General features: G+C 31.0%; 1 protein-coding gene across 4 annotated transcripts in view; it reads right to left on the bottom strand.

Annotated features, from left to right (window-relative positions):
- The window catches only part of LOC118180861 (cytotoxic granule associated RNA binding protein TIA1-like), a 554,155-nt gene that overhangs the window by 43,569 nt on the left and 483,421 nt on the right, over nucleotides 1-27,165 (bottom strand). Inside the window, exons 7-8 of one of the 4 annotated variants that reach the window (XM_085810190.1) lie at nucleotides 26,576-26,720; nucleotides 15,340-15,399 (exon numbers count right to left, since the gene is read on the bottom strand). In XM_085810190.1, the coding sequence (XP_085666316.1) occupies nucleotides 15,340-15,399; nucleotides 26,576-26,720 (205 nt within the window). The remainder of the gene's footprint in view (nucleotides 1-15,339; nucleotides 15,400-26,575; nucleotides 26,721-27,165) is intronic. The other 3 variants (XM_085810191.1, XM_085810192.1, XM_085810193.1) reach the window with 3 other exon arrangements.

Here is a 27,165-nt window from a genome sequence, read left to right as displayed (position 1 = left end):
AAGATAGCTGGGTAATGAGGCGAGCAAGAAATATATGCTCACAACGAGCAGCAAGAATAGATTATGCCCTTACCCCTACCAAACACATTTATGCCAATTAAATGAGAAACAAGAGCAAATAATAGAAAGCAATTTGCTAGGTGAGAGAAGCGTACTGTTCATTTGTTTTACAAGACATTATGGGCATTTGTTCTTTTCAGGGCTGGGGTTTAATTTTTTTATTATTATTATTGTATTTTTATTGTTATATTTACGATCTTCCTCCTTTAACTCATTGCATATTTTTAAGTCGCGAAAAGTTGCTGTGGCTAGCGATATGACTGTCCTAAAAGGGGGAAAAACACATTTCCTTTGCCACGTTATCTTCTGCAAATGTCTTTTTCCTGCTCTTCAGGGGAGAAGAGAAAAGGGGCTAACACATATGAGCCAGAAAACGACAATGATAAAAAAAGGAAATGAGGATAGGGTAAAAAATTTGTATAATAAGTGAATAAAAAATACTAGATTTATGACCTAATGAGTCGCCTGGTATAATTAGAAAATATCACCACGGCGACACATTGCCTTGGTTTCGCTTTTCTGATTCACAAAAGTTAATGATAAAAGGAAAATATTTTAAATATTTTTGTGTATTTGCTTATCAGATTTTTAATGAATTTACGTATGCAAAAACTACATATTTTCTTATTTACTGAACATATTTATTTGGGTAGAAATTTTAAGCCGATCCAAGGAAAAAAATGCTTTTTGTTTAAATATTTTAATGGAATAAAAATATAAAGGACACTATGCGATTTAAAAGTATGTATTTGAAATGGACAGAGCTTTTAAAAATGCTTTCTTTAATAATAAATTGTATTGCATAGCTTAAAAAATTGCAGTAAGTCCTAGTAGACATATTCGCTTGTATTGATCTTTACATCTGGATTGCTTCCAACGGGAAAATTCTCAGATATTTCTGATATTTGTATATTTCAGCACTTGACTTTGCAATTTAGTATTTAGCGAAACAATGTGAAAGATTAGCTAACTCTTTGTACAAAAATAGAGAGGGATTATGCAAATTAAAAATCTCAGAACTAGACAGATAATAAATAACACAGTTCAGGCAAATCTGAGTAGAACAGATAAAAGATAGAGAAATAAAACAGTACTTGGTCATTGCACTGGAACAGATCAGAATCACTTGCATATCCTACAGAAACACGCTTATTGGTGAGATTATATTTGTTGTTCTCATTCGATTTTGTTGATGATTGAATTAATCTTTTCCATTTGATTTAACTAGCAGTTTATCATAATAATTTCATTATAAAATAATCTAATTTCTGACATCGAACAGGATACATATATTAATGACTGTCTTATTAAAGATGGATAATTGGATCAATATGGATGAAAATCAGGGAAAATTTAATACCATATTTTATGATAAAAGGGATTATTTTATCTTCAGGCTGCATCAAAATGAAAGCTGATTTTGCAAATGGAAGTTCATTTTAAACTAAAACTATAGAATAAGCCATTAGGATAGTTCCAATTCCTTGCACGTTCTCCTTTAGGCCTTTTTCATCTTTGTTTCGAACATTTGCATTAAAATGGACTTTAAGTAGGTAGACTACAGAAACAAAAGTTATATAAACATAAAGAGATAATTATAAGGTTACATAAAGCAGAAGCATGAAAGACTATAGCTGAAACCGGTAACCTCCTGAAATGAATACCACTTTTCTTAGATTTACTCACATTAATATAAACCAGATTTCAGCCAGAACTGGGTTAAGCAACTAAATACACAGAGTAAATCCTTGAACCTAATTTTTCCAATTAAGTGCAAAATTTATGAGCACTTCTTATATTAAATTTTAGTGTAGTGCATCTGATGTAAATCGAAACGCACAGCACATCTTTATGTGGGAGGAAATATGAAGTATAAGATAAATTCAGTAAGTACTTTTGAAATAAGTATAAATATCAATATATATGTGTATATATTTGAATTTAACAAACCTTCTCTATTTGTAAAAAGCAAATTTAAAGTTAATTAAATTTTAAATGAAATTGTATTACAAATAAATGATTAATTATTGCTGCGAACTAATATACAATATCATTTAAATGTTTAAAGAATAAAGAATGTTTGTTGAATTCAAATTTCATTCCTTGCAGCAGTGGCGCAAGAGAATTATTTAATTGAACTTCACTATATTCTTTTGAAACATATATGTGTATATATATATATACATTGCTTCCACAAAAGGCATTACCCAGCCTTTATTTTCGCGACTCCTGGTCGTAGAAATATACTTCCAATTAGAAAAATGTTATAAATGTTCTTATTTTGGTAATTTTTAAATTCAAAGAAGAAAATTTTGTTTCATTTCCGTGCGACAAAAGTTGACTCAGATATTTGATATTAAAATCGAATATCATGTCCAGGGGCCGTATACAAACTGAAAACCGAAATGTTTGTATTTGTATGCTGTAGAAAGTATTAATGAATGTAATTTTTGTATCCGAAAAGGAGACTTAATTAACATAATCTTACAGAATTCGTGTTTTAGAAAACTGGCTTAAGAACGTAGCTAACTTGAAACACTATTTGTAGAAATTAAATTCCAAAAATATTTGTAGTTTAATTAATTTTTTATATGATTACTAGATTATGATTCTAAATTAAGCGAAAATATAAATAAAGTACTTTTGCACTTTGAAAACATATAAATTAGTTATGTCAAAGTATATACACCTTTGAGCAGGTCAAATATAACACCATTATAAATTAAAGACACTAATGAAACACAAAGGAATATCGTTGAATGGCATTTAAGGAAAAAAATAAACCTTGATTTATTATAATTTATTTATTAACCGACCTCTCAGTGCAAGTTTACAACAACGACAGAAATGGCAAAATTTGAAATTAAATATCCCGGTCAATTTTTGTCGTACGGGAGTCATACGTTTAAATTTTCTTTCCTATTAGAACTCATTTTTCCTAACGATAAGTATAAGGACCGGAGGAAAGTAAAAAAATTAGATTTTACAATTTTTAGAAAACCGACGTCTAGTTTAAGATGCTAAAACATGGAAATTTGCATCATTTAAACCATTTTATTTTTGTAGTGGAAATGTATGTCTATGATAAATTTTTGCGAAAATTAAGGCTGGATAAGGAACTTTGTGGACATGGTGTATAAAGATTTTGAATATACAGTGATCCACTTTTATCTCAGCGAGTTAGGTTTTTGCAGTTTTGGCAGATCCCAGAGATCTCAGAAACCGTGGATTGAATAATAATAATTAAAATAATGGATCCATTATTTTAATAATAGCCATAAATTAAAATAATGAATTTAGTGGAATATTAACCATGCTTACCGAATTTGAATAGTTTTAGTTGAAATGCTGACAATACAAAAAGTCTTAGAAGTTTATTCACTAAGTTTAACGATGAAAACTGGTTCGATAAAAATTTAATCAATATGTAAGCCATTTATGTGAAGAAAAGTTTGTGTTATCGAATTCCATTTAGACTTTTTTAAAGTCTTTAAGTACTTTTTCGCAGTATATAAATTTTGAATACTCTCTGAATCTGCAACACTTTTACTAGGAAAGTATATAATTCGAGATTGCCATCACTTAGCTGCCTTTTTAAAGTAAAAATCATTTTTGATATTTTTGTTGGGAAATATTGTTTGAAAATTCGTACTTCAGCTTTCTTGTCTAATATTTCTGATTCATTCGGAATCGTGAAAATTCTTTTATCTTCTCCAGTGATAACTTCTGACAAACAGAATTCAAAATTAGTTCTATGTCTGTTTATTTCTTCAAAACTCTTCTCTTATGTTTTACCTCGCCTGGGTTCTGCCGGTAATTACCGTATTTGACGGCATATAAGACGCACTGGCATATAAGACGCACCCTTATTTAGACGGCCACACACAAGGGAAAAAAGTTTCAATAGCGTGGTTCCTTTTAGTTCTCACGTTCGTTGTTATCCAAATTTTCAAATATTTTGTCACTAAGAAAATGTGGTAGGGATCGGAATAAACGGAAATCCGAGGGTGAGAAAAATCGGGCGAATTTGGTGGGTGAGGCAGTAACTTCCATCCCAATTCATTATATTTTTCCAGTGCTCGTCTTGCACAGTGCGGTCTTGCATTGTCGTGTTGCAGAATGACGCCTTTTCCGTTGACAATCGCCGGATATTTTTCGATTAAAGATTGGTTCACTAGATCCAGTTGTTCACAATAAAAGTCTAACTTAACAGTTTTTCCAGGTTTCAGCAATTCAAAATGAACAATTCCGCGGATACTCCATCAAACACCCAAAAGTGCCTTTTCGGGATGTAAACCCTTTGTAACCCCTATTAAAACTGCCTTTTGAGTTTTGGATTATCATATAAAACTTACGTTTTGGCTCCACTAATTAAACGATCAAGAAACGGTTCTGTATGGTGCCGTTGAAGCAATAAGTTGCATGTGATGGATAGGTTGGCTTTGTTTTTTTCGGACAGATTATGGGGGACTCAAACACCTACTTTGCTTATTTTTCCATTCTGCTTTAAAGCTTTTGTTCTTGGATGGTCGACCAAGGTTGGTCAAGAGATGGATTTACTTCCACGTGTGCCCTCAGCATGTTGTTGTCGACATGCGCAGAAATGACATTACTTTATGGTCCCCCTATTAAATAAAACTGCTAGGCTATTTGAATATGGCAAAGTACGGGAGGACGCTTTGCCTAAGGGAACGAATGCCTTTGTGGAGGTCTTCCTAAAGACAACTATCTCGTATTTACTTTACGCACGAAGTAAGCTATGTAAGCGAATTATGCTGCCAAAACCTTTTGCCTGAGATCCAACCAAACTCTCAGTAATCAACGGTCTTAACCATTCAGCCATTGGTAAGACTCAATTAATCTAATTTCAAGGACTGCATATGTGCAGCAGAAGTGTAAATCAGCAAGATAATAAGAAAGCGTTTTAAGGAATATTCTCAAAGCTTGAATAAAAGACTTCTTATGAAGCAAAAAAATTCTTGAATTTAGCAATAAGCATCTCGATTGTGAACCAGACATTTTTGTTAATGCTCCACAATACTGATAAGTGTCGTTTATCTTTATCCTTCTAAGCTTATGGATTCAATCATATATAAAGATGCAAGGCATCAGTTTCGCAGCACTTGCACTCGCACTTCAGTTTTCGTTTGACCATGGATACAAAAACCTGAAGATAATGAGTGATTACTTACGTTAACGATTACATTAAAGACATTTCAAAATCATTAATGTAGTTATGCTGCTGCTAATTGCAAAATACAGATTAAGCTATATTTTACAGGTGATAAGAATTTAATGTCTGCTGAAAGAAAGTGCTTTAAATTTACATACCTAAATATAATAAGGCTCAGAATATTACAAAAATGCAGTTTAAGCTAGTTCATCAAAATGACATCCATAGCCAGGATAATTGTTTCCTTGTTTCAGTAAATTGTGACCGAAGGTTTGTTATAGCGGATAAAATACATCATTTAAGTTAATTGATGTCGTAAGTAAATATGCTATTAATTAGAAGCATGTAGTGTTAGATAGCTCGCTTAAGAAAACTTGTATTTGATATATTTCTTTTAATGATAAAAAAGCGCTTTCCTACGAAACTTTCCATACGAATTTCAGTTTTTATATTACCGATAAAAATTATATGTAAAAAGAGGTAGTTGAAACTTAGTTTGTTAATACTAAATTCTTATACAACAGCACATTATTCCTCATCATAATCTGAATTAAAAGCAAAGAAGCCCTCGATTTATTACCAAGTATTTTATCCTTTTTATAATATTTGTGTTAAGAATTTATACAGCGATATCACAAGCAAATACAATGCATATAATAATAATAATGAATGCAATAACAAAGAATGCAATAGATTAAACAACATGCTTAATAACATATTAAAATAAAAATAATAACTAAATGGCAAGCCAAAAATATTACTATAGTAAAACAAAAATTTCCTGGGGGTAGGCTGTATTCTCCCCTCCTGCTGCTTTGTTTTAAATGACTAAATCTTATAAGGAGTAAAACTGTTAGGACAATATGTGCATTTGAGTGACGTGTTAGAAAAAGAGACAGGCAGGCAATGAAGAAACAAGCGAGAATATTTAAGCTAGCACTATAGGGGATGAAGTAATTTTTAATACGCATGCTGGTATTAGATAAATGAAGCGATTATATAAAAGGCAAAATGAACCAATAATAAAATGAAATACTATCTGATTATTTAAGAGGAAATAAAGGATTAATATGTGTAATTATCATTTTGCTTGGGAACTACAAGCATACAATATATGAAGAAATGAAAAAAAAATCTTACTGATCTTGTTAGTAATGCATTTAAATTAAAGAAACATATTAACTGCAATTTAATTAAGTACAATAATATATAATTTAACAGTTGTTATAAATGAACAAGGGTGAGTATGATACACGAATTGAACACATATATTCGACACATAACCCATTCTTTAAATCTGAAACAGTTGAAGTAAAATTAGAATGATTTCAGTAATAAATTAACAAAAGTGATTAAAAATAATCAAGGAAGACCAAATGCTCTGATTAACGTAAGAAAAGCTTGCAGACTTTCCTTTTATGCTAACTACTGTCACCGAGAACATTTTTGTAAAAGTCCAAAGGGAAAATTCCTTGAAAAGGCAAATATAATTGTATTGCTTAGCTTAGTTAGCACTTACATAATACGTTATTTATGTTTTTCGTAACATTGCACATGTTGCAAGATAAAATATGTGGGCGCTGCTTTCAATACTATAGTGATGTGTTGTGTATTGTGTGTTGAGAGATTTTTAGGACGTATTGTGACGTCGTCTAAACAGAATTACGTAAAATGAAAAGTTTATTAGAAGAACTGTGTTGCGCAAATTTTACGGATACAGATGTATCCAATAAGCAATGTTATATTTTTGAATCTTGAATACAATCCTGTATAAGGTATTTCTTTGGCCTTCTTAGCATGCCTTCGTAGTGTAGTGGTCAGCACGCAGGGCGCGTATTCCAGAGGTCCGTGGTTCGATTCCCAGCGAGGGCGTTGCTCATTTTTCAAGTCTCCTGGTTCCAAAAAATACCTAATGTCTGTACACCTGATTTTAAACTATCACTAGTGAGGGTCATCATTAGCTAACCTGTTACGAAACAGTATTGTTCGTGATCCAAATGAAAGGCAGGCATTGAATGTTTCAACATTTGTGTAGAATGGAACAATACTCATGCTAACAACGCTTACATTTCAGATTTGGAGAGGGTCAAATACCGCTTTGAGCATGACCTTCCAAGTAATCAATCCTGAAATCTTATGCTGCTTTGGTTATGGAGTAACCTAAAGTATAGAAATATCACTGAACTCCGATGACAATTTTAAAAGACACTATCCAGCTGTATGGGGTGGGGGGCATCAAATGTTTCTAAAGAAATGGGCTTTTTATTGTTCATATGTCTTACATCCTCCTCAAGCAGCTGTCAGTTATCATAACAGTCACACTGGGATTTGATAATGTAGCAGTTGTTTGCGTTGTTTTAATTGGAAGAAGCGTCTTCTAGTCGACATAACTGTAATTAAAAATTGTGCATAATAGTAATTTAATGCTTCTCCGTGATTTTTGGCATTTCAATGCTAACTGCATTAATATTGATCGCAAATTCTCTAACACAAGAAAATTATTGAAAATATTTATTGAATTTTGGATGAGCTTATATTTCAAATGATTGCTTGAATTATATATTTTGCTTGAATTGTATATTGATTGATTGCATATTTCAAGTGATTGTAATGGCAGTTAACTGATTTGAATCGTTTATATTTTATATGAGTCCAAAAATTGGCTTGATAAAAATCTGAAACTTCTACGCGAAGTTGCTCACTTAAAAATAAGTAAAAATTAAAAAAAATTATTAGTAGATCTAAATAATATTTCTGTTTATTACGGATTATAGTCCAGCAACAAGTATTTAATGTTTCATTGAGCTTACGAAAGCATCTAGTAAAAGAAATATTTCTAAGAAAAATTCGGGCATGCAAATAACATAAAATTTATTACAATGGTTTCTTTAGAAGAAAAAATAAATTTACTTCTATCAGTTATGTCATCATGAAAGGCAACTTTGAAAGCAAAATTGTCGCAATGAAAGAGATTAATAATGAAAACGGCATTAATATAATAAGATCTCATTTTTTCTCTCTTCTTGAATTTAAATTTCTCACATACCTAACGTTAGCTTTTGATAGCAATTAAAATTAAGTCTCATTATTCCGTTCATCATGAGATATTTATTAAATTTTTCTTAATTAGTAAAGAATAAGTTTTAATCTATTTGATTAGCACAATTAAGGAAAAATAAATTACTACTACAATAAAATAAGTGAATGCAGTAGAAAAAGAAATTAGACAACTTAAAACATAAATTCCTTTGCTAGATATCCTTGAAGTCACATCTGGTTAATTCACACGAATATTGGGGTAGAATTGAATATTAAATTTCAAAATAAGGAAATTGTACTCTCCTTTGAATTTTATATTTCAAAATAAGAAAATTGTACTCTCCTTTGAATTTTATATTTCGTACTGTTGTAACTAGAAAGTAGACGCATTTATAATTGCATCAAAGACGAAACGCTAATAAGATTTCCATTTCTACTTTAAAAATAAAAATGAGATTCACCTGATGTGTAGACACTTCTAAATTTCAAAAATCAGTTCTGAAGCTAATGTAATGCAATATGCTTTTTAAAATACTTGAATGCATTGCTCTATAAGTATAAATGACGCAAGCATTTCCTTTAGACACAATATTGAAACCTGTGTAGAAAATATTATGATATAATGTGCATTTAAATATCATCAAGCGCAGATTTTACATTGCTGTTCTTATTAACAGAGGGTTAATAATTTATTGCATTTATAATTAGCAACAGAAGTCTTATTAAGATTCAGAAATAATTTCATTTCTGACGAATTGGCAATACTTAACATTTTCTAAAAGTTATTATGTAAGTGATTTTATAATTTAATGTAATATCATTTGACTGTTTGAATTTATATTTTAACATTTTACTTCAAAAATAATTATACTTTGTGTCAAAGATACGCGTTTCGGTGGACGGATTTTAATAATAAACCACTATTTGAATTTTGTGTGAAAGAAAATCAATGCAACCTTTAATAAGATAACTTTACAGTGAGCTAAACACGCGGCTCTTTTTCTTTTTACGAAATACTTATACTCACGATCCATCTGAATAGCATCCGTTAAAGTCAATAATGGCTGCATTTAACATTCAACTTTTAAATGTAAGTTACAACATTGATTACCTAATACTTAACTACTCTGAATAGGTATTATAGTGAGTCATACGTTCTCTTTCATCTTCCATTTATTTCTATGCAATATTTAATTTCAGCTTGCGCTATTTTTTCCACGTTTTCTATTTATTTCCAACTAATTTGGGTATTTGAAAGAATACCGACGCCTTGCTTTACCGAGGATAGTTTCTCTCTTTAAAAATTGCATTAAAATTTCTTCGTATTATTTGCATTCTCAGTTTGCGTTATTCATTCCTTTTTTGCTTGCAAAAATATTAATATACTAAGCGATTTAAATTGCAAAATGTGTGCTTTATGCCTTTTAAAAACATTCCGCAGGTTGTTTGGGAAAAGTTATAGTGTATAACGTACACTCAGATGATTGGCTAGTTTCTTTCTTCTTGATAATAAGAGAACGGCGAAACAATTATTTTATTTTACATTTAATGGAGAATATTTCTTATGGCTAACTCCTTTACCTAAAGCTCTGCCTTAATCTTTATTTGTTGAATCATTATATTTAATACCTTGCTTGCTGTTGAGTATAATATCTTTCCAAATGTCCTCAATTTGTATTTTCGTTGAGGCATCTATTATAATTTCTGCACTAAAATGAGTTCCTCTTATTTTGCTCCTCAATTTAAGAAATTGCTTTAACACACCTTTTAGGAAGTCGTTTTCATTCTCTATACTTTTGTACTTAATTTATGAATTTATATATATTCATTGAAATGAAACTAATTCTAAGGTTTTTTTTATGTTAACAGGAAAACAATTGTAAATTTTTAGAGGCATATGTAATGGTTTAAAAAGTCAGAGTCATTTAGAATCTTTTAAAATTGGGAAAAAAATTAACATATCAGAGTCTTGATCTTTAAGGTATCATTTTCCAATCAAACTTACGTTTAAAAGTTAATCTTTCAATAGACTGGAAACACTGTTGCAAATTTGTTAAAATTTAAGTATGATAAGCTACAGCAATGCATGTATATTTTCGGACGAGACGACTGATGACTTTGTAAAAAATGTAATAAGGCTTCGTTTCACAATTTATGAACAGGTTGTGAGGGGAATTCAAGTCTCCTTGAAATCCAGAAGTCCAGAAGAAGTCTCCTTGAAATATCAAATATGTGAAACATGTTGAAGCAAAATTAAATTAATCTATACGCAGGTTTCCTGCGTGTAGATTAATACTGCCTACGTCCCATCGCAGACTGTACGCATTTGCATCTAAAAAGAACAGCAGGAATTATACGCAGGAGTTATACCTACGGATGCAGGAGTTATACGCAGGAAACTTGCGCAAAAAATATAATTGACAGCCCTTTTTGCAATTTGTCTCCGAAAGTCAAAATCTTGCATTAAAATTTAAATATGAAGAAAATAGTAAATTATGCATAGGGAAAATTATTTAAAATTGAATGAACTGTAAAAAAAATTCTCAGAAAATATTATAGTGGGCGTGAAATTGGAAAGATACTACATACGGAATATACTAGAATGAGCTCTTCTTCGAATGTCGGCCCCGGGTGGGCGGGCGTAAAGAATTTATTCACTGTATTTATTGCATGATTATTTATAAGCTCTAAAAATGGTCGGTCTAAAGAAATTAAGTACTCCTTTAAGAAGTGTTTTTAGACGAATATCTAATAAATTGGAAGACTATTTAGGAAAAGAAGTACATGATATAGAAGAAATCGAAATCCTATTGACACAGTTAGACGAAAAATGGTCGGAGCTTGATTTGGTAAAAAATGAAATTATAAAATTGTTGTTTGATGATCCTAAATGCTCTCAAAGTGATTCTGATGAAGAATACGAGGGTAGTGCAATATAGGTATGTAACGGATTATGTAACGGTAGGTATGTAACGGATTTGATAAGAGTTTCCTTAATAAAGTATATAAAAAGCATTTGATTAAGACCGCACGAGTAGGGAATTGGTTCTTAATTTGAACAAAGAAATGCAGAACCGAATATTTTAGACATAAGACAACGTCGACAGTGCTAAAAAATATCCCTACATTTTAAAGCCGTCATCTCTTCCTTCCAGGATTAAAATAAAATTTTGCGAAACTAATGAAACAGTAAATTAATTGCGACAGAGCTGTTCGACCTAATCTGAAAGCATTTGGAGGATAAACGTTTAAAAAATCACTCAGTGTTTGCTATGATGTAAACAGGCTAATTGTTTTATACCTGAATTTTTCATCTCATTTTGGCTCCTCCCTTCAGTAGTAAGAAAAGGAGTCAAATTTATAACAAGAATTATAAAAAGATTTAAAGTAACTAATTCACTGATTAGTAATGAAGTTATAAGTCTCTGCGAGAAAATTCCTCGCATGTGGCTGCCATCTGTTCACTTGCTGACAATACTTCTAGTTACTCGAAAGACTTCTAGAAAGTCTAATTTTGATGTCAAGTTATTTTAATATAATTAGAAGTTCTACGTGTTACTGTTATGTAATTACGTGAATTATTTATTTATTATGCTCTCAGACTGCGAGTTGCAATATTTTTTCTGTTACTTTTCTTTTTTTTTTTTTTTGGGCGGAGAAATCCCTAGTTTGAATATAATAGATACAAACTATATATTTAAAAATTGTGTGCTTCAGGACTGTATTTGTATTCTAACAATTTGTTTCAGGCTCTGATTTAGATTTCACTATAAAGTGGCCAAAACAAAACTGGCATAGAAAAGTGATTTCTGGATTTTTTGAAAACGCACTCTAAACAGCAAACATATCATTAGAAGTTGGGACAGACACAACGGGTTTGAGAGGAGCATACACTCGCATGTGACAGCAAACAATTGCTTGTGTGAGATGCGTAGATGTACCTAGTGAGCAGTTAAAGTGAGAGCTATAAACATGCTTAGTGATCAACTGAATGTAACACAAAATGGTGCTAACGGTAAAACATCAGATATTCATGGTTGAGTGTTAACCGAAGCACAAGTATTTGTATTCAGGAGAGCCTAACAGTACTATTCGTATTAAAAGTGAAGCTCTTCATCGACATCAACGGTTACCATTGGCAGTATTTTTTGAGAAAGGAAGCTCTCCTGTTCATTAACAGGGGTAAACTGCGTATCAGAATTTCTGAGTCAGTTTTATTTTGTCCACCTTGTAATTCTACCTGATATGCTAAGACTGGAAATTAACTATGATAACTGAAAATTAGTTAATGAAAGTTAACTGGACTTTTGCGTTTCTCTCAAAATCTAATTTTATGAATATGTTAATCTTCCAGGTTTTGTTTTTCTTTCCGTTGATATTGCTAGGATGCTTATATCTTTTTTTATTTCTCTAAACATAAAAACCGTACTTTCTTGACCTTTTAAAGGAACTGTACACATTATGGAAATTATTTCTTCAATATTATAGAAAAATTTATTTAAGAAGTGCAAATTTTGAAAACTTTAATTTTGAAACTGATTGTAGAGCAAGGTTTACTGCGGAACTATGATCTACTACTAGCGCGATGATCTTAAAAACGTTTTTACTCTACTACTAGCACTATCATTTTAAAATGGATATATCATTAAGAAATATACTTACTACTATTTTGAAAAATAGAGCATAGTTAACTCTGTTGCATTCTTTGCATTCTCTATTCTGTAACTTCCATTTAGTGTTGATTATTCAAAATGTACTTTATTTGTATTTACGAATAGTTTAAAGGAAAGTGAAGAATTCATTTCACGAAGGATTATAGATATATGTTATATATCTAGGATTACTACTCGAGAAAACCGACTCTGAAAAGAATCTTGTAAAACGTTCTTATAACTTTCGCTTTTATTTATCTGAAAGACATTAGTAACATTTGTCGTTTTCTTTGTTTAGAGCATAAAATTACGGAAACAACTTTCGCCAGTTATCCTTACTGGATAATATATCCTGTATGGTCTAGTGGTATACGAGTCTGATTTTCAGGGAGGAATATAAGAAAACAGCATTGATCATTGCAATGCCTCTACAAGTATTTTCTTGAAGGAGAAAGTGCTATATAAAGTTATTATGCGAGTTCAGAAAAACAGGTGTGTAGACTGCGATCTTGCTGTGTGCGTGATCTGAAACATGTGTAAAGAAATTATTTGAAAAATATTAAAGCAACGGGTAACTAAAATTTATTGGATGCAATTGAAAATGACCTGTGGAAAAGGTAAAACATTTTCTTGATCACAAAAGCGAAAACTGCAGACAGAGCGATTGTTCGTAGGATGATGAGTGATCGGAAAACAAACATTGCTGTAGTAAATTCTATAAACAGTGCGTGTTTGCATGTGCTTTACGACAATGTATGTAGTAAAATTTACTTCAGATAATGCATTAAAATAAATATTAAAACCTGCTGTTGATGAACGTATTTTATTATTACAAATTTTGAAAAAAGTAGTCTAAAGTTGAGAAGAAATTTTAATTTATTGTATAAAGCATTTAATTATCGAAATTTCGATTTTTCTAATTTTACATGTTTTGTCTTTCAAGAGGTAACACGGGAAGAATAAGTGCAACTTTGAATGAGTGATTCGTGTATTACTCACATGGGTATTTGTGTTGAAAGTTTTGGATAAAAAGTGGTACATGTTATGAGCCTATGAGGTATTTGCTTTCCTTATTGTCAAATTCTCTTGTGCTGCGAGAAGCTACATGCGTTTAAGTGGATAAAATATATTATATAAATCTATGCGACGCCTGCATTAATCAAGATAAGAGATAAGATGTTATTTAGCTTAACTGTTATATTGGGTTAGTTTCTAGATTATACTTTACATTATGCATTTAATTTATCCCTTTTTCTGGAATTTTTGCTTGAATTTCAAAATTTCGATGCTTAAAATTATCAAAATTTAGATAAAATTATAAATATTTTGCTCATTTCCATTCTCTCTAAGAAAAATCGTAAAAGGCATTAAAAATCGAAATTTTAGATATAAAGAAAAACAGAAAATCAAATTTACGTACGTACCCTCTTTCTCTATCTCTTCCTATATTATACGTAGTAATTACGTATAAATTATGCATAATGTGTGTATATTTATTTATACATACTTATCTTCTCTTGTATTGCATGTAAATATACACACATTAACTCGTTCTTATGTAAACAAGCAAATATCTAGAATATGTACAAAGATGTAAATACAGAAAGAGGTACAGAATTGTACCGTAAAATAAATTTCAAACTGTAGATTTAATATTTCCTTACTAAAATATAATCACAAATGTGTAAGAAAAATTGAAAAATGTTTATTGCAATTATAGGATATTTTTTCTTCTTAATTATATCTTATTTTTATAAGAGACTGCCTGCCTGCCTTTTTAAAAATATATTCATAATTAAAATCAACCACAAACCTCTATAACAATGAAAACCATTTGACTCGGGAATTAACAGACATTTTTTAGTCATCTAATTTCTGACGTTTAAAGAAACAATATGCATTTAAAAACCAATCCCTTGACGAAAGTTTTTACTTTTTGACAAGTATTGAAGAAACACATTTCAAGCATTTTTACTAAGAGTTCCTTCTTCAAATCTCAGATATAATTTTCAAACAAAATTCAGATTAAATATATTAAAGTTTTTGGTCTATTTATTTTAAATAATCTTTTCTTTGTTAAAAGTCTACAAACTACCTTATTTTTCTAGAGCAGGTAATTTGAATGTAGTTAAATAGGAGATATAATTTACATAGGAAGCACTATAGAAAATTCAAAAATATTTTACTCTCAAGTATGCATCGAAATATTGATTGAAGCCGGCGCACAAATCTGAAATCCCTTCTGTAGTCAGCGCCCAAATTAACATTGTAGGATTTTTGATATGTTGGTGGTTTAACATAAGTTATATATTTTTTTTAAAGTATCTTAAGTTGTGAATTCTTTACGGTTCTTTCCCCCATAGTGCCCTCATTTAAATGGATTTTCAAGCAATGCAGGAGAGGAGATTTTCTTACCTGAGATAGCATAGCCAGGAAACCTTTGTTTTCAGCTGCTTCTACAGCCAGAATTTCTTGCTACAAAAGAAAGAAATGAAGAAAACGAATATGAAAAACGAAAATAAGCCTTTCTTTGAAGATATCGTAAATTTAGACACACTTAATTGCTGCATTTTGGTTTCTCTCAGGCAGCTAAACATATAATCCACCTTATTTTTTAATATCGATAAAATATAAGTAATGAAAATTAAATTTGAAGAGTTGAAAAAATAATTTCAAAGGTATGTAAGAATATTTGCTTTTACATTAATTTATTTACATATTAAGAAATATAGGCTAGCTGACTGAATCCGAAACTAACACAAATATGAATTCTAGTACGTCTAATAATAAGAACTGGATTAAAAAAAAACATTAAATTAGCTATTTGATACATCGGGAGTTGATTGAAAATCAGAAACAATAGATTGAAGGAAAACTCTTTGTCAAGTAAGAAACTGTGGAGAAACTACGTAAATAAATTATCGACAAAATAATCCGTTTTGAGGCTATTTACTTCCCTTTACTTTGTCTACAAAATTTGCATTAGATGATGATCATCAGCTGTTTGATGTTTGCAAAATAATTTCATTATTCATTCAGAATAACTTCATTAAAATATGAAAACCGCTCATCGATTCCCAAGATCTAAGCTGTTACAATTAAGCAAATAAAATCAATACCTATTTCACTTTCTATTTTTACAATTAAAAGGAACAGTAAGGTACACGAGAATACATTTACATGAAAATCGAATTTTAGGTTCTGAAGAAAATCAATCACTGGGGCATCATTAGCTGGCTAATTATCATATTATCAGAGCTTGATCAAACTAAGGTTAGTTTCCATCTTTCGCTAAACAAAGTAATTTCATGAGTTGTTTTATCCAAGAATCTATTGCTTTCAGATTTAATATACAGTGTAACTCCAGTTATCCGGATTGAATTTGTCTGGATTAGTTGTTAGTTTTTCTAGGGGAAGTAAAATTAAGTTTGGCATTATTTTACTTGCGTATTTAAAATCTTTTTCTTCATTAATATAACATGAAACGGTGGTACAAGATAAGCATACAAACTAAGAGAGAATATGCAACACGATGAAATAATTATTGGAAGCAGTGCAAACTTTGCACATAGAATAGGTAATCAAGCTCTTAACAAATGATTTAGATTTCAAAAGCGATAAGTATTTAGAGGCAAGTACAGGGCATAAATAGGACTTTACAGCCCTATTTAAGGCAATAGGTTTTTGAACCTTTCGCTGAATCGAACCAATGGGTGTTAGAAACTTGGTTGGCTGGTTTGGTTGGTTTATTTGATAATAAGAAAGCTTTCGAGGGCTAGCTGCTTAAGGGAAGGGATGCCTTCTTGGAGGACTTTCTACGGGAAACTGGCTCGTATGCACATTACACATGAGGGAAACTACGAAAACACCCATGCAGCCAGCACGTTCTCCGAGATTCGAAACCTGGCCTGAATTAGCGGTGTTCAGCGACTTTACCGCTCGGCTGCTGATGGGTCCGATTTGAAACATGATATGTAGTATTGTGTACAATGTGTTTTTTTATGAGACCCCGCAATTCATTTTCATTTAATGGAGGAGTGGAGATATTCAATTGGCGCCCATTCATGTCTCACAAATACTCAAGTGGAAAGAGATCTAGGCATCAGGTTAGCCAATAACACACGTGCGCATCTTGTAATGCATTCAAATTTATCCGAATAGTGTGTGTTAAAAATAGCATTTAGGATGTTCTGATAAAACGGAAGAAGTTTAGAGAGCAGCACACTATTAATACAAAGGCCTGTAATGCGTCTGTAACGCGCATAGAGATACGAGGTTATCTATGGCACTCCAAACCTCTGTTCCACTTTAACTGACCATTTGTCGCTTCGAAGTTGTAGAAGCATAGGCCCGGTGGGCGCGTCGTCTCCATATCCTTACGCGTAGACATCATCAGGCAGAAGCGAGATTCGCGGCTGAAGACTATGCTGACTGGTTGGTAACTGAGGACTACATTTAGCACTCCGTGCAACTCTGCTGCGATGGCATTATAAACGCACTGACCCATGACTCGCTGTCAGTTGGAAATCTTATTAAAGGTCGTCTAGATACCAAATCTGCATCAGCTAACTATCACGAGGCTGTAAGGTTCGGTACTGGAATAGTGGAAAGTCCTATACGCTTCGTAAAATTTCTCCAGTTGAGGACCGTGAGTCAGAAATGGCGTGACTTCGTATGCAGCAATTAGTTATATATTGCTCCGTATCCTTGCTCCAGAGCCTCAAAGGCACTACCTTTGGACTTCATTGTCCCCAAACCCAACCAACAGTTGCGCCATCAACTTGCTTTTCCTCCACGATATGCTGCAAGGGCTAATCAGCGACACGGAAGCCTAATCTGAAGCCTTCCCTCGCGAACTCGGCCGTTTGCCGATACTGAATATGACGAGGTCTTAAAAATATTACTTCGTCTTCTTCATTCATCAGACTTGGAAAAAACAGGAAAATTCGCGTACTATAGATGTGACGATGTAGAAGTTGATGGCTTCGCGCTATGCTTAAGTGCGCCGTATATTAATCATCCGATTGACTTACAAACGTGGCGTGTTATAAAATGTATAAGGTATTTTCTTCCAGTTTTCTGTGTGTGTTTGTGGTACAATTGAAAGGAACTCCGACGCGGGATCGGGAGGTTAAGAGTTCGAATCTCGGCTAGGGCTCTACCGATTTTTTCAGTCTTCTGCATCTATAAACCTAATAATTCTACAAATTTAATATAGTTTGATATACCACCTCATTATTTAAAAGTAAATACGCTTTTCGTAATGTGAACAAGTAAGTAACTTTGAAGCAAAAATGCGAAAGTAAAATTTTACGCAAAAGTACTGAACTGGGAATTTTCTGTTCTAGAGGCGGTATTTTTAGTGTCCATATTCATTGATGAACTGAATCAATGAACATTTGCGCTGTGGTAAAGGTTTTGTATAAAAGTCAGTAAACTAATAAATTCAGATGCATAAAATATATAAATAAAAACTTTCCATTATATACAGTATGATTGATTGGATTGGAATTTTGTGCAGGTAGTGTTTTTTTTTTTCTCGTCCAGAATAGCAGAAGAAAAGAGCACAGAATACCTCTTACCTGAGTCTTTCCATACAAATGAAACCGCCCCCCCCAACTAACAACAGATTATTAACTTCATACGAGTTAAACATAGTCAAAAATTTAAAATCAAAATTTTGTAACATATTTATGTTAGATATAATCAAAATTAACATTGATATCTAAAACTGTCTCCTCAGCTATGGGGGAATTCTCCCAGGGAGGAATTTGATAGTTTCAAGGGGATGCGGTCGGCTTTATATTTATCTGCTCAGTGCTTAATTTTAGATTATGAATATAAAATTTGCTTTTTAAAGGTTTGATATTCATCAATATTTTTTATAAGTTTTTCTATTTAATCTAAAATACACGTTATTATTTAAGTCTAAATAAACGCATGTGTGTATTTTTTGAGTTCTGAAAAGGGGGGGGGATATTTTTTAGCAAATGGTAAAAGGAGTGCATGGAGCAGAAAAGATTGAGAACAACTGGTTTAAAATAATATTAGTTTTCAATTAGGTATGCGCAAATAAGACTCAATTTTATTTCTTTATGAAAACAAGATTGACTATGGGTTATTCTAAAATATGTTATCCAGAATTGCTTTGCCTCTAAAGCTCCTTATAAGCTCCAATAAAGAAGGTTCTAATACATGTTTTTATTTAGTTAATTTTTTTAAAGTAAAATTAACTAAATAAAAATAAAGACACGAGACTGACATTATTTTTAAGTGTAATAAGTAATAATTATAATAAATGGAAAAAAATGAAAACAGAAAGAAAACATTCAATCTGAGTAACTGAAATATGAAGGGTCTATAATCCCAATATGTCCGAATAAATGGCAATTTATGTTCAATTAAGAGGTACATTCCCATATATATTTTAAACTAAAATGTGCCCGTTTCTATTAGACTGCAGATGCTTGCGTAAGGAAATTTTGCCATTAATAGCAAATATTTACGGTAAACTATTCATTTTGTTTAATACAAGTTAGACTGATAACCTGCAGTCATCATACTTGAATGTATGTACACGTTAGACCGATGAATTGAATATTAAAGGGAACATTTATGTACACTGCACACAAATAAATAAATAAATAAATAAATAAAAAATAAAAATAAAATAAAAATAAATAAATAAAAATAAAATAAAAATAAATAAATAAAAATAAAATAAAAATAAATAAATAAACAAATAAAATAAAAATAAACAAATAAAAAATAAAAATAAAATAAAAATAAATAAATAAATAAATAAAATGAGACAGCTCTATAGCTCCCGTTCTACTGGGCTGATTGACGAAATTCAATTTGAGTTTCAAATGTCTCAAAAGCGCGATTTAGGATATGTATTAGATTTCTACAAAGAGTTGTTTTAATATAGGTATTTTGACACAAAATCGGACTTTTTCTGATATGACATTTCAAATTTTTTTTCCATATTTCGATTCTGCGACTAAAATTATGCCAAACTGCCAAGTTTTGCAAAAATCGCACGAGTCGTTTATAAAAAAATTAGTTCTCACAATTTTTGCTCCTCTATGTTAATTGAATTTGATATGTATTTATAAATATCTCTTTTTTATTAAATTTACTTGATTCCTTCTTCCAGAATTCGAAATTTAGGCTTAATCCAAATATGATTCGCACATGTTTTATTGCTTTTTTAATTTGTATTTTTTAAATATTTTTTATAAAGTTTTCGAAATATTTTTTGTATTATAATCTAAAAAATTTTTAACATCATCTTAAAGTAGATGTATTTCTAAGCATATCTGCAAACACTTAGAGTTTTTGATTCAAAATTTCCTAAGATATACGTGAATTTACATCTTGGCGCGTTTTCAAATTTGGCGTATTTAATATAGGCGATAATAACGAAAATGTTGTTTACGCAATTGGTTAAAATTATTTGAAAGAATAAACGATGGACACTTTTTTCCTCTCGTGCATCAGTGAAGAAAAAGGAAAGCAAGTAGGTTATTATAACTTAAAAATTCCGCCAAGTGGAATTTTTCTTGGAGCGAACTGAAAAAAATTCACCAAGATAAATTTTTAAATTTTTCATCAAAAATTACAAAATTTAATATCTAGGCATAATTATAGTCGTAGAATCAAAATATGGAAAAAAAATTGATATGTTATTTCAGAAAAAGTCCGATTTTGTGTCAAAATACTTATCTTATAATAATGGCTATATATAAGTCAAATATATACCCTATGTCGCGCTTTCGAGACATGAAAATGGCAATTTGAATTTCGTCAAGCGGCCCAGTAGACGAGAGAAACAGAACCGTCCCCCCCTTTTTGTTCCCCGCAGTGTACGTCTCTGTTTACAAAAATGCTTTCTAATCGTACATCATATTTACAATTAAGCAGAAGACTGGAAGTTTTATTCTATTCTTAATAAGAACTTCCGAAGTAGTAATCGTTCCTTGATTTTGAAAGAAATTGCATTAGAATCCAATTAATTTTATGTTGTCAAAACATAATGTTTAATTGCAAATTTATATACTGAGAGTGTAGAGCGATCCATTATATTCTCTTACCTATAATTTATAACTGAAAAATATGTTTTCCCTTTCATTAACACTTTCGCATTTACAGAAACATTGAACAAATACAAATTACTTTACCTTGTCAGAGTCGCATACAGTTCTAAAAGAGACAGCTTGAGACCAAAGTAAGGACATGAGAATTCATATCAAATTATACTCACCTTTTGGAAGACAGTTTCAGTCTTATAAAATTAATTCAAATTTTAAAACTGTATATACTAGGCATACAATTATATTAATGTTGAAAATCACATTATCTATTTATTTATTTTAATGCTTAATGCATTTTTGTGGTTAAGCAATAAAATAAGTAGTTAAAATTAATATAAACTCATCATGTCAGCATTACTGTATATTTAAATTTCCTTCATAAATTAAGAAAAATGTTGCTGCTCCTTATTTCTCATATGTAAGCTCAAATTATTTCTGCAAGCACTTTTAGCTTCATATTTAATCAAAATAAAATATGGGTTGATTTAATTTTAAAAGAACGTATTAATTATTAATGGAGGAAATTCTACGTCTAATTAATATTCGTTGGAAGTCTACATATTTAACGTTACATCTTCAGTGAAAATCTTTCTGAAGTCATCTTTCTGAAGATCAGTAATATCATTTTGTGACTTAATATACAATGTTATACATTACGATCAAAAACAAATATTAGAGTTTATTATTAAAATTCTTAGTCGAAAGATTTTATGCAAAAGCATTCATTGAGTCATGTATAAAGGTTCCGTCATAATTGACAAAAATAATTTTCTTCCTATCGGAAGCATTTAAAATTTAAATAATTATATCCGAGTTTTTGTAACTAAAAATTATTTTCTTGCTTATTTAATTTTTTTCCATAAAATGATTTTATTGATTACCTGTCACCGGTAGTGAAAGAAAAATAATTGTTTAATATACTATCAAACTATGTAAAACTTTATTATACGTTGTCGTTTATTTTAAAATTTAATTAATTGTACAGGTATGTTTATCTTGAGATGCTTTTCCGTTTATTTTGCAAATAATAACTGAGAGAAAGCAAAATTCTGTAGCGACCTTTCGCAAAAGCTTACTGAATACACAGTTCAAACGTCAAATTTGTGAAATTCCAAAATTTCGCAAACATTGCACAGTGCTTGGTACAGGTACTGTATATACTTGGTATAGGATACTCATATTTTTGTGCAATAATACTTACCAATTATCTATTTTTATTTTAGAAGGATTTTGATGATTGATCATTTATCGTAGAGCGATCCACCTATCTACTCGCTAGTCAACGTTTGTTCCAAAGCTGGTTCTTCAATGATATAAATTTTTAAGTCTTATTCATGAATGAATAATGAATACACTAATTTATGAATGACAATATTTTATTATAATAATAATGTTAATAATTATTAATTCTGAATTTGTAAATGAATATAAATAATTTACTGAGGTTTTTTACTATATATTAGTAGATGTGACTGAAATGCAGTGTATTAAAATGCAGAATAACAATATCCAAATAAATAAGCTTATAAAGATGTAGAGAAAAAAAGTTTATTTGTGTAGCCTGTGTAATATCAATGTGCTTGCAAGTGCGCCTTTCGTCCTTTACATTGCAAAGGAAACATTACGAGCTACAAAACGAGCTTTATTAATAGAAGGATATCTCTGACAATTGTACCGAATTTTTAAACCACATTTTAAAATACAATAATGCTATTATTCGAATACGTTATTACATATTTATGATTTTCAATAGCAATAATAAATTCTTGGCTGTGTAAGGCGAGACAGTGGAAGAGAGAATAAAATCACTAAATGATAATATTTTTTCCCGCGTTGAGTGGGCGATGAAGAGGATGACTGCATGGAGATTTTGTGGTTTTCATGATGCTTAACGTGAATATGAGATAGTTTCCATAGAAAAGTTCACTGTAAAAACAACTTTCTTAAGGTAGATTACAAAAAATGAAAAAAGCGAGCAAAGTATAGCAGTCATGAAAAATTGCAAAGAAAACAGTATCAATTGCTCATAGACTGGGGCGCAGTCTCTAAATAAGTAGTTTTTCAGTATGTGTCACTTTCTAACAAATCACCTCGCATTACTACATTATTAGACTTTTATTTACTTTTATTTACTTTTATTTTATTACTTTTATCTTTTTAATTATGCTTTACTTTTGTTCTTTTAATATCGATATGGAGGTAAACAATACTGAATGCAAATTTTCGAAGAGAATATGTTTGGTATTGTATATAAATGTGGAATAACGCAGTGCATGTGCATGAAAAATATGTGTGAACTAGTAACTAAATGACTCAAGGAAATTGTGACTTTTCGATTGTTTCGAGAAATTAAGTAATTTTGATACATAAACAAGATTCAACTAGTTAGCATAATTCATTTTGGTATTTGGAGCCTTTTCTGCTGTATTATTTGAATTATTTCCGTCTCGAAGAATTTAGTGTTCCAAAACACTGAATTTTGTAAGCATGCTTTTAGATTTCGCTAATTTCATCACTTATAGAGGGTTTGCGTAGCAGCTACGGTCTAAATCACTAGTTTAAGAAACTTTCAGGTTATATGCCTTCCAGTACAGGAGATGGACGTTATTAATAGGAATAGGCATGGTCTGAAACACAGCGTAAACAAATTCTTCATTATTTTCTGTCTGTTTATAAAACGCCTCCTGCAGCAGATCTTGTAAAATTACCGCATTCTCACATTTTCATTGCTTCCAAAGCTTTAAGAGAAGTATATCTAGTCTTCTAACTAAATCACTTATGAAAGAATTTATGATTAATAACTATCGAAGGTTTTCGAGGCCAGATTCATTTACAAAGGAAGGGCTTGCGGAGATGATGTGTTGCACAAGTCTAGGTGCCAGAGGACGCTAGAAGTATTGTAAATTGCCCCGAAGATGATGAACACATCCCTGTAGTTTGAAGTAAACTGGGCATTTTTTTACTACTTTAAATTTTCATGCTTTGGAAAATGAGTAAATTTTCACGAGTTCATTAGTTCAATTTTTCATGAGTAAATTTTAATGCTTTGTTATGATATGACATCCCATTTGCCGATTACCTCTATCTGAGGCGTATGTACTTCAACAATCTACATCACAGAAGGTGCGATCGGCACCAAGTGTGTTAAATTGTCTTGGCTATAGCAGAAACTGCAAGTCTTATTGAAAGCTATAGCTAATGTTAAACTTCGTAACTGCAATGCATATATGAGCTTTTGCACATATTCTGTTATACAAGTATTGAATTACAAAATTAATTTCATAGTTTGACAGTTAATGCCACATAAAAATTAATTGATTTTGCTTTATCTTAATTTATAGTTGCTAATTTTGAGTCTTTACTGCTGCTGAGTTAATCAATTAGTACGCTCATCCATGGAAGAGTGGGTAACCTTGGATTAAGACTAGTGAACCACGCATTGAACATTTATGAACGCGTACAGTAGACGTATAGTACACCACGTGAAATAACACGCATGAATAACACGTGAACTAACACAATGCATAGTACACCAATCGAACCACGGACCTCTGGAATACACGCCCAGCATGCAGACCACTACACCACGTAGGCGTGCTAAAAAGGCGGGAGAATTACCTTATAAATATACTAACATTAAGATTAATTATTAATTTACCCTTTCAGTAAAAGGAACAAATGAGAGGCATAAATGCCCCAAATATTAGCAAGGCTGAAATATATTATTACAGGGAATTATTTAAAATAATATAAAACGTTGCGTATATGGAAAGCATAAAATTAAAAAAAAAATTAATTAAAAGCGTGCATATAACAGATATATTTTTATTTCCAGTATTTACAATAGAAAATTATTGTTTCTAAAGATGGCAGTTAACCATAATAATTTAACCATATAAACATTTTTCTCAAAGTTTAAAAGGGAAGAGAATGATTTGATGATTCATTTAATAAAAGTGTTACAAAACAAAAAACGCATTATTTTTACTTGAAAAATATTATACCTCAGCTTGATGCTTTTGGAGACAAACGTTGTCGAATGAAACACTTTGAAATTGATGCTGGTAATACAAAAGTAAAATACATACCTTGCTCGTTGATAAATTCTTTGAAGGGCTTCCAATCGTATTTCATTACTTATTTGAATTTGAGATCGCTCTACATTATTGATATTAACAGTTCTTTTTAATGCATGATATTTACTTTGTAAATCTTATATTTTATTTACGTATGTTGCCGTTCAAGAACCATTAATCACAATAATAAAATCTTAATTAGTTGATCCTCAATTCTGCTTAAATTGATGCATACTGTGCACAGCATAGAAGTTTTTATTACTAGTAAAGTTAAGCTTTTATTTTCCAAGCTTATATTGAAATAACAGCGTTCATTGCTCGTTAAACTGGATGTCAGTATAAATAATTGCATTTCTTGATTTATTTTCGAATCTTGAGTTCCAGTGTCTAATGCATATTAACTCTTTAGCTTTATTACTGAAGCTAAAAGTGCTTTCTCTCTGGCGAACAACTAATTGAAAAGCATATTTTACTATAAAATTTATTGTTTGCTTGTATGTGACAGAAATGGTTTTCCTTTATTATCTTTAAAAGACTTAAATAAATATGCTTGACTAGTATCTGGAGTTATCATAAAGTGATTTTTATACGGAAACGACAGTGAGAATGTAAACTAGCTTGTAGTTGCAATCTATAAAATCATATATATAAAGTATTATGGCGTACATTTTCCTACCTTTTTTTTTTTTTTTGCTGCAGTGATGTTAAAGGGTTTGTTAAAAGATTCTGTTAACGAAGAGGAAAAGTCTTTCAACTCTGCATATGAAATAAAAGGGGACTTATAAATGCGCAGCTCAGTACCGATGTTCGTTTATATTCTCAGAAACATTGGTCGATTTCAGATGTGGTTTTCTTAGAGACATGGTCACCACGAGAAGTTTCACTGTATAATGAGGTTTATGCTATTATTTTTTTCTGAAGGTATACAAGACATTTAAAAAAGAGTGCATTTTTCAAATAAAATAATCGTGTCTAAAGCTGAAGTCTGAAAATATATTTCATGATACATTATGCATATGATTAGTACCTTATAATTTGCAGTATGGGTTTAGGACTGGAGCAGAACACGTTTAACATTTTAACATCAGGACATCGTCATCATCGTTTAACGTCAGGACTGAACTACATATTAGGCAGAAGCTAGTTAGCGGAAACGCCGTAAAGAAATTAAATGTCGCAGCAACAATTTAAATTTTTTCATAAACACTTAATCCGTATTAGAACAATGAAGATATTTCTCACATGGCCTAGATTTAAAAAAATTTCATACACTTTGAAACTCTTAGAAACGGCATGAGCATTACCTGAGTACGATGGTTACATTGGTACATTACGATGAGTACATGGGTTTCGATTTTGGACTAATTATCACTTTATAATAACACCTGTGCAAACTTTAAATGAATAAAAGAAATTTATGAGTCCTTGTTCAAAATTCATTCAAAGATGCAATTATCAACCATACAACCACCCACCCACCTTGAGACTTAAGCCCACCTGTTGCTGCTGTTGGTTGTTGGGATCACCAGCCTCCTTTCCCCACGAACATTTCACCGTCTGACCATTCACTTCTGTATTGTGAGTAGCTACGATGGCGTGTGTGGCTGCCTCTTTGGTTGCAAATCTGAAATATATAATAAAGAAGTTGGTATTTATATAGAGGAATGATAAGATTATAAGTATGATTATAAAGGTAAAAATGCAATTACACGTATGAGGAAACATGATAATAAGGCTCTGTCGTTTCCTGGTATGTCTTCCTTAATCTTTGTTTAAAATTCACTATTTGCATAGTTCAATAAAATGCACTATTTGCATATTTACATGCAGTTCTTTATATACCAATTAAAGATAAAATAAAGTAAATGATGGTTTGAGAAATTTAAGTTTAATACACAACATTAAGAGTGAAGCAACTTTTGATTAAGATATTTAGAAAGAGGGTTGATAGTAACGACTTAATTAACAAATGTTACTCCTCCTTTTACAGCTCTTTCGTGCTTACTTATTCCAGTTGTTTTTAGTACGAGTAAAATTATTATATTAAAAAAAATTCGGTTAGTTGCCCT

Source organism: Stegodyphus dumicola, chromosome X2 (assembly GCF_044657685.1).
Source record: "Stegodyphus dumicola isolate Sdum_Otavi_A_Nest chromosome X2, ASM4465768v1".
NCBI classification, from domain to species: domain Eukaryota; kingdom Metazoa; phylum Arthropoda; class Arachnida; order Araneae; family Eresidae; genus Stegodyphus; species Stegodyphus dumicola.
Note: the sequence above shows the minus strand (reverse complement) of the source record. Positions and strands in the feature narration are given on the sequence as shown.